We start from the raw sequence: 10791 nt of genomic DNA, 5'->3' as shown, positions 1-10791 counted from the left end.
TGTCCTGGCCTCACATGCCCAGTGGAATTTGGAAAGCATCAAGAGCTACCAGGATGATGAAGGGACTGGAGCATGTGCCCTGTGAGGAGAGGCTGGGAGACCTGGGGCTTTTTAGGCTGGAGAAGAGAAGACTTAGAGGGGATTTAATCAATGTTTATAAATATCTGAGTGTCAAGAGGGAGGGGACAGGCTCTGCTCAGTTGCACCCTGGGATAGGACAAGGGGCAATGGATAGAAACTACAGCACAGGAGGCTCCACCTCAACATGAGGAGGAACTTCTTCACTGTGAGGGTGACAGAGCACTGGAACAGGCTGCCCAGAGAGGTTGTGGAGTCTCCTTCTCTGGAGCCTTTCCAGCCCTATCTGGATGTGTTCCTGTGTGACCTGTGCTGGATTCTATGGTCCAGCTCTGGCAGGGGGGTTGGACTCGATGATCTCTGGAGGTCCCTTCCAATCCCTAACATCCTGTGAGCCTGTGACACACCAGCAGAATTTTCAGTATAATAAAACTTGTGATCTCCCAAATGGTTAACAATTTACTTCAGCAATTGACCTCTGCTTGCTCCAAACCTGAAGCCCCAGGATGACAGTGCTTACTGCCTAATTAAAGTGACAAAGTTTGTTGGTATTTTAGTTCAACATTAAAATAATCACCCTTTGGAACACAGCAGCACAGATCCACTTTCAGACAGCCTAGGAAAAGACATGCAGCTGAGCAGTAATGTGATATGGATGTCTTTCAAAAATGCATGATGACTTAGGGTCCTAAGTTCCATTTTCAAAGCTCTTCAAAGCCTCTCCCTATTTTAAGGCCTGGAAAGAGCAATCCCTCCTTCAAACACAGAAGGACAGACTAAAACTGTTCACCTTCCCTGTGTTGAAGACCCAGGCTGGTGGTGGAGCAGAGGAAAAGGGAGATACCTGAGGGAGACCCACAAGAAGGATAGAGAGAGACTGTTTGCAAAAGCCTGGAGTGGTAGGATGAGGGCAAATGGTTTGAAATGAGAGAAGAGCAGATTTAGATTGGATGTTAGGACAAATTCTTTATGATGAGGGTGGTGGAACACTGGAACAGGTTGCCTGGGGAGGTGGCTGGGGCCCCATCCCTGGAGATATTCAAGGTGAGGCTTGACAGGGCTCTAATTGAGGATGTCCCTGCTGACTGCAGAGGGGATTGGACTGGATGACCTTTGGAGGTCCCTTCCAGGTTAGACCATTCTGTGATTCTGTGAAGCTTGAGGAGGACAGATTTAGACTGGAGATTAGGAAGAAATCCTTTCCAGTGAGGGTGATGAGACAGGTTTCCCAGAGAGGCTGTGGATGTCCCTTCCCTGGAGGTGTTCAAGGGAAGATTGGATGAGGTCTTGAGCAACCTGATCTAGTGGAATGTGTCCCTGTCCATGGCAAAGGATTTGGAAGTAGAGGATCTTCAGAGTTTCTTCTAATCTAAACCATTCTATTAATCTATGAATTTCCAGGTGACAAATCCAACTGTTATGGCAGGATCTGGATAACTTGCATAAAATCATTAGCCCAAGCGTGGCCATGGAGCCCCATCTTTAAACTGATAGTGTTTAGAGTTTTTCAGCACAAAACCCAGAACTCTTGTGAATGAAATACAAACCACAGTATGAAAGCAGTAGAAAAAAATATAATAGGTTAAGAGCTTCAGGGATGGGCTGCATTGATATCTAAGAACTCAACTGATAGCCACAAAACTAATGAAGAGTGAGGAGTGAGGCATCAAGACTAGACTGAATAGGGCCACAGTGTAGATAAATATCAGCTGAAGACCTGAGCTCTCATAAGAGGAAGGTGACAAAATGGGTTAGTAGCATGTTGCATTTGTTATTTCTCTTACTGTTATCCAAGAGGGAAGCAAATTTGTAGCCCTACAGATGCCAAAAATGAATAAAGAAGACAACAGACTGCAACTTTGCCTAAGACTCTTGGAAAGTGGAGCAAAAGTATCACCTCATTACAACTGCTGACTCCTGGGCTGCAGCAAGAGAAGTGTGGCCAGCAGGGCCAGGGAGGTGATTCTCCCCCTCTGCTCTGCTCTGGTGAGACCCCACCTGGAGTACTGTGTCCAGCTCTGGAGCCTCTATTAAAAGAAGGATCTGGAGGTGCTGGAATGTGTCCAGAGAAGGACCACCAGGATGATCAGAGGGCTGGAGCACCTCTCCTATGAGGACAGACTGAGAGAGTTGGGGTTGTTCAGTCTGGAGAAGAGAAGGCTCTGAAGAGACCTTCTTGTGGCCTTCCAGTATCTGAAGGGGGCTACAAGAAAGTTGGGGAGGGACTTTTTAGGATGTCAGGTAGTGATAGGACTGGGAGGAATGGAGCAAAATTAGAAGTGGGAGATTCAGATCAGATGTTAGGAAGAGGTTCTTCCCCATGAGGGTGGTGAGACACTGGACAAGGTTGGCCAGGGAGGTGGTGGAAGCCTCATCCGTGGAGGTTTTTAAGGCCAGGCTGGATGTGGCTCTGAGCAACCTGATCTAGTGCAAGGTGTCCCTGCCCATGGCAGGGAGCTTGGAACTGGCTGATCGTTAAGGTCCCTTCCAACCCTGACAGTTCTATGATTCTCTATTCTACAGACAGATGTTTTACAGGCTGTGAGATTAGGCAGTGCTTACTTTGGGAATGGGCAGATCTTCAGACTGCAGCATGAGACAACCTACAAAACCAATGATCCATCCTTAAAACAGTGATCCTGGACTTTGTTTCCCAGTGGCTCCAGCCTCACAGACTGCAGCTATGCTGAAGGGGTGTGAGATGCTAGGACTGCTCCTTGTTAAAAATTGCATCTGCACTTTGTAGAGCTGAAGTATCGTGACATTGAGTGGAAGGCAGCAGAGAAAAGGGTCTGAAGATTTTTACTGTGAGCAAAAGGCAGAAGATATTCTGAGTGCTGCTTCAGTAAAGGCATTGAAGTGCCACCTGGCACAAGCCAAGCTCTAGTCCAATGCTTCCCACCTTTTTTACAGCTGAGCCTCTCTCAAGAGAATAATCAGTATTTCATACATCACTGAATCTAAGTGCTACCTGCCTCAGGGTTGCCATGCTCATGGTGCTCCTGCTTGTGTGCCTGCAGCATCCAAGGCCTCATATTACACCCCTGCTGTCACTGTGGGTGTGCTCAGTTCAATTACCCTTCCACGTATTCTCCTTATTAACCTGCAGGCATCTCAAATGACATGGACAACCCAGGTTCTGTGCTGTGAAAAGCTGACAGAAATATTGGCAAAAAAATATTTGCATAAATCTCAGACAGTTTCCTCCCACTAATGCCCTAATAAGCCCCAGGAAGTTCATTAAGATCGAAGTCTAATCTGCCCAGCTCCAAGGAAGCTGGAACAGCATCGGTGGAAAAAACCAAGTAAGACAATCTGAGGAAATGGAAGGAGAGGAAAAATAAGATGTGCAAACATTATTGCAAAAAGAAAAAAAAAAGAGAGAGTATTTGGGCATCTCCCCTATGAAGAGAGACTGAGAGCCCTGAGGCTGTTCAGTCTGGAGAAGAGAAGGCTGAGAGGGGATCTGATCAATGTCTATCAATAGCTGAGGAGTGGATGCCAAGTGGAGGGGGCCAGGCTCTTTTCAGTGATGCACACTAATAAGCCAAGGAACAATGGGTTCAAGCTTGAACATAGAAGATTTCAGCTCAACATGAGGAGAAACTTCTTTGGAGTGAGGGTGACAGAGCACTGGAACAGGCTGCCCAGGGGGGTTGTGGAGTCTCTTTCTCTGGAGACTTTCCAACCCCACCTGGATGCGTTCCTGTGTGGACTACCCTAAGTCATCCTGCTCTGGCAGGGGGGTTGGACTTGATCTCTGGAGGTCCCTTCTAACCTCTAATGTACTGTGATACTGTGAAAAAAAGACAGTGAAGCAGTAGGGAGGTGTGCTCATTCCCCTTTTTTCCTCTTCTTCAATGCTTCTGCCCTTGTCTTGCAAACACAACCACAACCACAACCGCCCTCTGCGAAGGGCACACGGTCTCCCCGCATAAATGTGATCAGTTGGAAGTCACCTCAGTGAAAAATGTGAACCCTTAAGGACGTATCAATGTCCCCAGCAACGTGAAACTGCCAGATCAATGCTGCAGCCTGCCTGTCCTGCTCAGCAGAACTGCTGCTGCTGCAAGCAGCAGAAATGTGCTTGCATAAAATCAGCTCGGGGGCTTCCTCTCCCTTCAGCGTGGCTTACCTCTCTGTTAACCAGCCAGGAGCACTCCTTTTAGAGAGGCAAACATGGCATAGTAAGAGGTGTCTTGGATTTGCTGGCTATGTACAAAAAGAGCAAGGGCCACTTGGAGCCAGTTCTCTGCCAGTTTTGCTCTGCCCTGCTGCGCACCCAGCGATCGTGCCACTGAGGAAGTGACCGCAAAGCTTTCATTGCTCACTGATGAGGTCCATAACTGTTTTTACACCTTCTTCTCTAAATAAGGAAGCTGCCTGTGAAGCCTCTGACTGCTCTGACTGCTTTCAACAGCCAATGAAACCCCACTCCTGCCTCCAGTCTTGGGTGACAGCATTCATCAAAGCTCAGCCAGCCCCGGGGAGGACGGCAGGTTAGTGTTACAGCCGTTGGCAGGCTTACCTTTGGCAAGCTGTTGATGTCAGAGTGATGATGTGGGGAGGGCCAGGCTCTGCACTATAAAAATGGGTCAATCAAATATAACTGAGGCTGCCCACTGGGAAGCAGGATCTACAAAACATGGTCCCCATCACTTTGCCTGCTGTTGGCCTGCCTCTGCTTCCGACCCAACTGCTATCGGGCTTTAGTTTCATGTCAGCAATCTCCGTTGGCTTTCCAAAAATAAGCCTCTGCCACCATGCTGGAGGGAGGAAAACAAGAAGGGAGGTATTTTTAGGGCCATTAATTCTGACCACGTGCCCAGGAGGTGAACCGGATGGCCACTGCACAAAGACTTCTCATCACTATGTTCTGCGAAGACAGCGCTCAGCGGACGCTGCCTGCTGCTTTCCTCCTCCTGGGCTTGCTAGCCGGGATTGCTTCCACACATCCCGTTGTAAGCAGAGCTAATGCCACATTGCTGGAAAGAGGATGGCAGTCTCTGTTGTCCAGGTCCATTGCTGGGATATCAGGGGAGAAGTCAGATGTGAACTGGGAGAGTGATTATTTGCTAGGCATCAAGAGGCAGCGGAGGCTTTACTGCAACGTGGGCATCGGGTTTCACCTTCAAATCCTCCCAGACGGCAGCATAAGCGGAGTTCACAATGAAAACCAATACAGTGAGTTGCATCCAGAAATGAAATAGAATAGATGGCACTTACTTGCTGTGAACTCGAGTAATTACCCTTCAGAGAATGCAAATGTTATGACTTGATAGTATTAATCTCTGCTCCCTCTGTTGCCTTTTTGAAAGTCTCTGGGATCAATAAACGGTAGGACCCCTCCAGGCTGAAACGTGTCACGAATGCTTTAGGCAAATTTAGCTCCAATTTATTTTTACCCTACTTTGCTGCACAGATGAGAAAAGACAAAGCCAGGTGGGAAAGTGTCTCCCTGCTGCATTTGCTCACTCCTCACTTTCTCATTCGCCTTTTTTTTTTTCAACCTGGGAGGTTGTTGCTGAGCTCGGAGTGCTCTGAATTTTGAATCCTGGATGATTGGGACCATTGGGACATTCAGACTTGGAAGGGGCTTGCTGTTCCTACTTGTTTCTTCTAATAGGTGCTGCTCTCTTATCATGAGATTAAAGAGAAGCATTAGCCCTGTGGGTTTGATTTTCCTGTAGAGGGCAGTTGCTAAAAATCTTTTGCAGCTAAGACATGGTGGGGGACTTGGAAATGCAAGCCACCCTTCTCTAGAGCTAAATAATAAACGCTCCATAATGACAGCATATTAGAAAAAAAAAAAAAACAACCCACAACTTACTTTTTTAGGAAGAGTTTGCTGGATCAAAAGGATTATACAGCACGTGGCTGCATCCCAGAACAATTACTTTAAAGTCCTACAGCATAGAAGAAAACCCAAGACCTTCTCAGCCTATTTTGATTTTGGCTGGACTTAGGGAGATAAATCTAATCAAGAGAATATGGCAAGGTCTTTAGAGGTTTAAAGCAAGTAAGTGATATCTGGATTGCCTTTGATTAGCTCTAAGTTCTGTGTTAACACTCCTACTGAACTTCTTCTGGTTTAGGTCTCTTTGAAATATCCACTGTAGAGAGAGGTGTTGTGAGCCTCTTTGGTGTGAAAAGTGCTCTCTTCCTCGCAATGAACAGCAAGGGGAAGTTATATGGAACGGTGAGTACAAGTGCAAAGAGTTTTTCATTGCTTAAAGAAAGGTTGAAAGGGTTTTGTTTGTTGAGTTTGGGGTTGGGGATTTTTTTTTGTTTGTTTTAGTTTTGGTTTTTTTGTTTGTTTTTGTTGGTGTTTTTTTTCCTCCTGGAAATTTCTGGTGAAAAGCAGAGCCTCTTAATTACAGGGAGTTTGCCCAGTCTGGTGTGATCAGGGTTTATTTAGTACAACAAGCAGGAAGGCTGTTGGAGGTGTGTTATCTTTTAGCTTTCCAGGATTGTACAAGGGAGCACTCTAGGAAAATTAATCCATTTGACAAATAAGAGGGGTTAATTAGATGGCTTCCTCTAAGGGTTCAGCACTGCAAACACATTCCAGGAAGAGTGAACCCTGTTGATTCTCTTTTGCTCTGCATTCTATGTAAAGCAAAGGGGAGTGCACTGCAAAGACCCCTAGGAGGTAAAATGTATGTAGGTCCATCAGAGTGTGTGCATGTGATTGCATGTCTCTGTGTGTGTGCACAGGGTGGTGTAGGAGAGGTGCAATCATCAGAACTATCTGCACTAGCTACTATTAGTAATATCACAGCCACATGCCAACCCCTACCTGGGGTGCATCAAGAAAAGTGTGGCCAGCAGGTCGAGGGAAGTTCTTCTCCCCCTCTATTCTGCCCTGCTGAGACCACACCTGCAATACTGTGTTCAGTTTTGGGCTCCCCAGTTCAAGAGGGACAGAGACCTGCTGGAGAGAATCCAATGGAGAGCCACAAGGGTGATTAGGGGACTTGAGCATCTCCCCTGTGAAGAGAGACTGAGAGCCCTGGGGCTCTTTAGTGTGGAGAAGAGAAGACTGAGAGGGGATCTGATCAATATCTATCAATAGCTGAGGGGTGGGTGTCAAGTGGAGGGGGCCAGGCTCTTTTCAATGGTGCACAGTAATAAGGCAAGGAAAAAGAGGTTCAAGCTTGAACATAGAAGACTTCATCTCAACACGAGGAGAAACTTTTTTACAGTGAGGGAGCACTGGAACAGGCTGCCCAGAGAGGTTGTGGAGTCTCCTTCTCTGGAGACTTTCTAACCCCACCTGGATGCATTCCTGTGCAGACTCCCCAAAGTGATCCTGCTTTGGCAGGGGGGTTGGATCTGATGATCTCTGGAGGTCCCTTCCAACCTCTAATGTACTGTGATACTGTGATACCAAAACAACCCCACCATAAAGAATGAATGGGAAGTCTACCCTACAAAGTCACCATATGAGCCTGGGGGTTGTTTTAATGATCAGTTGTGTCAGATCAGTCCCAAAGGGTGAGGAACCAGTAATGGCTATTAACACTGGCATGCTGCTTAACCTGAAACACCATCACCATCACCCTAGCTATGCCATCTAAGCACAGCTTAATCTCTGAAGCCTGAGCAAGGCATCTCCAGTTTCAACATTCAGCAGAAAAAGCACTTGTTAGGAAGCATGTTTGAAAGAGGCTGGCTCTGGGCACCAGGCAAAAGCAGTCCATCTCTCAGTAATGAGTGGTAGTGACAGCATTCATCTCTTTGCTAGTTTCCTTTGAACCAGCTGTGATGCCAACAAAGTGTTTCAGCTGCTTAGTGCAATACCAGATGTTGTGAAGGACCCACAGCCATTACTAATCTGAACCACTCATTGTTCCACAATGACAGGGGAGGGTGTTTTAAGCTTCCATCATAGCAATATTCTTTCAGTCATGTCTGATTTCAAGCACCCAAAAATGTGCCTCAAGCCCAGCTGCTTTGCTTGACTAGGGCTTTCTAAAGAAATGCAGAGTCTGGATTCAGAGCTCCCTTTGATTTTTGTTTTTTTTTTTTTCCCCCCTTAATTTCAATCCAATCTTATTTATGTTCAAGGACATTTTCTAAAGCTGTAAGAGATCTGCATGTTCCCTTGCACAATGCAATGCCCTAAGTTCAACTCTTTACAAGCCCTGAATGGTGTTATTACACCATATGTCCAAATAGAACAGCACTGGCAGCCTCTGATGTGCCAGACATTTCATGTGAGGGAGTTATTCTGCTTTCTCTTTTAATATCTTCAGTGCTCTCAGTTTGTCTCCTGCTTGTCCTTGCACCTCCTCTGCCTGATAACTCCCCCTCCTTGGATTTACATGACGTGGCATGAAGGAAAATAAAACTGTTTTCCCAGCTTAGAACCTGCTGCACATCTCACTAGCAGTTAAATAGATCATTAATGGTTTAACAAAAGGGAAAATTTGGTGCTAGGCTGAGGTCTTATTCAAATGCCTTATTCAAGCAAATAGTTCTCCTTGAACATTGCTCTTTGGAAGAAAACTGAAGGGTTGGACAGCCAGCAGATCATTCTTTGATAAATTACAGGACACTTTGTGAAGAGGAGGTGTGAAATAAAGTAAAGTCATTTATGTGGGCAAAAGGGCATGATGTTGACAGAAAGGATGGCTTGCCAATAAAAAGAAGAAATCCATGCCTGATCAGGATTAATTTGCTCTGCCACAAGGAAGCACATAGTCCATTATCTGGACAGGTGGCATCTGAATTCATCTAACACCAAATTAGCACTGAGGAGAGAGATTTACTGTTGGATGCGGTCACCGTGGCACCACCTGTTGCACCCTGCAACAAGTCCTTCTGTAAAAACACCAGCAAGGAAAATTATTAGAGGCTTCATGAACTATCCCTCCTTACTGCAGAGGGGGTTGGCCTAGATGGCTTTTGGAGGTCCCTTCCAACCCAGACCATTCTATGATTCTATGATTCTATGAGTCTATGATTCTGTAAATTTATAATTCTAGGATTCTAGGATTCTATAATTCTATGATTCTATAATTCTATGAGTCTATGATTCTGTAATTCTATGATTCCATCATTCTCTAATTCTATGATTCCTTTATTCTCTTATTCTATGCTTCTATGATTCTATAATTGTATAATTCTATGATTCTATAATTCTAGGATTCTAGGATTCTATGTTTCTCTAATTCTATAATTCTATGAGTCTATGATTCTATAATCCTATGATTCCATTATTCTATAATTCTATGATTCCTTTATTCTCTAATTCTATGATTCTATAACTCTAGGATTCTATGGTTCTATAATTTTATGATTCTATAATTCTATGAGTCTATGATTCTGTAATTCTATGATTCCATCATTCTCTAATTCTATGATTCTTTTATTCTCTAATTCTATGATTCTATAATTGCATAATTCTATAATTCTATGATTCCATTATTCTATAAGTCTATGATTTCATTATTCTATAATTCTATGATTCTATAATTCTATGATTCTAGGATTCTACGATTCTGTGATTCTATGATTCTAGGATTCTATGATTCTAGGATTCTACGATTCTGTGATTCTATGATTCTACAATTCTAACATTCTGTAATTCTATGATTGTACGATTTTATGATTCTATGATTTATTGTACCTGCTTCATTCTCCCCCCTTATCCCCACTTCCCCTCACCCCTTTCCTCTTCTTCAGGCTGTTTTCCAAGACGAGTGCAAATTCAAAGAAACCTTGCTGCCCAATAACTACAATGCATATGAATCAAATGCTTACTGTGGTGCTTACATAGCCCTCAGCAAACATGGGAGAGTGAAGAGAGGAACCAAAGTTTCTCCTGCTATGACAGTGACCCACTTTTTACCCAGAATATGAACAGGAGCAAAGCAGAAGATTAAACCCCAGGAAAAAAAAAAAAAAAAAAAAAAAAAAAAAAAACAACAAAACCAAAACTGATTCATTTTGCACATGGGAATAACCTCCCAGGTAAAGTATTTATGCTGTTCATTGAGGGAGAAAAAAAACGTAATAATTATCTCTATATGTATGTGTATATTTGGATAAAAGTCTTTATGTATTAGATTCACCCTGTAGCATGTGTAATATGATGCTGCTTCTCTTGTACTCTGTACAAATTTTACACGGCTGGGTGCCTCCTTTGGTGCTGAACAGAGTAAGACGCAAGCTGGAGAGCAGAGGAAGTATTTGGAAGTCAAGGAATGGCTGTGGGCAATCATCTCTAACTGGTCATAGATTATTTATGAAATGATAGTGATTACCTCAGATAATAACCTCCCACCATGAGCTGTTTACATACCATGGGCCAAATCGCCAGACGACTTTGCGTCGCCAGAGCTTCAAGCAGTTCACTCGATCTGAATAGCTGCCTGCACCTCCCCTTCTGCACAGAGTCCCTCCTGTCTTGTAAAGCCCCAAGTCTGCATCACCACACACAGGAGGCTTACTTTGGATGTGGGGAAATCTGTCTTCACTGAAGGGGGTGTCAAGCCCTGGAAGAGACTGCCCAGGGCAGTGCGGTGGTGGAGTCACCATTCCTGGAGGGATTGAGCGGTGTAGATGTGGTGCTGCAGGACCTGGTTTAGTGGTAGTGCTGGGTCAGTGGTTGGACTTTGCTGATCTGAAAGGTCTCTCCCAACCAAAACGATGCTGTGATTCTACACAAGCAACCTGCCTACCCCCAGAGCCCCTCTGTCTCTGAAG

The 10791-nt window shown here is 44.8% G+C and overlaps 1 protein-coding gene across 1 annotated transcript; it reads left to right on the top strand.

Moving 5' to 3' along the window:
* The first annotated feature begins 4919 nt into the window (after positions 1-4919).
* On the top strand, positions 4920-9945 carry FGF6 (fibroblast growth factor 6). The gene is made up of 3 exons (XM_054399838.1): positions 4920-5262; positions 6174-6277; positions 9769-9945. The coding sequence occupies exons 1-3, from the start codon at positions 4920-4922 to the stop codon at positions 9943-9945; spliced, it is 624 nt and encodes a 207-aa protein (XP_054255813.1).
* Positions 9946-10791: the final 846 nt, after the last annotated feature.

This window comes from Indicator indicator, chromosome 3 (assembly GCF_027791375.1).
Source record: "Indicator indicator isolate 239-I01 chromosome 3, UM_Iind_1.1, whole genome shotgun sequence".
NCBI classification, from domain to species: Eukaryota; Metazoa; Chordata; class Aves; order Piciformes; family Indicatoridae; genus Indicator; species Indicator indicator.
This window is presented reverse-complemented; position numbering and strand designations above follow the sequence as displayed.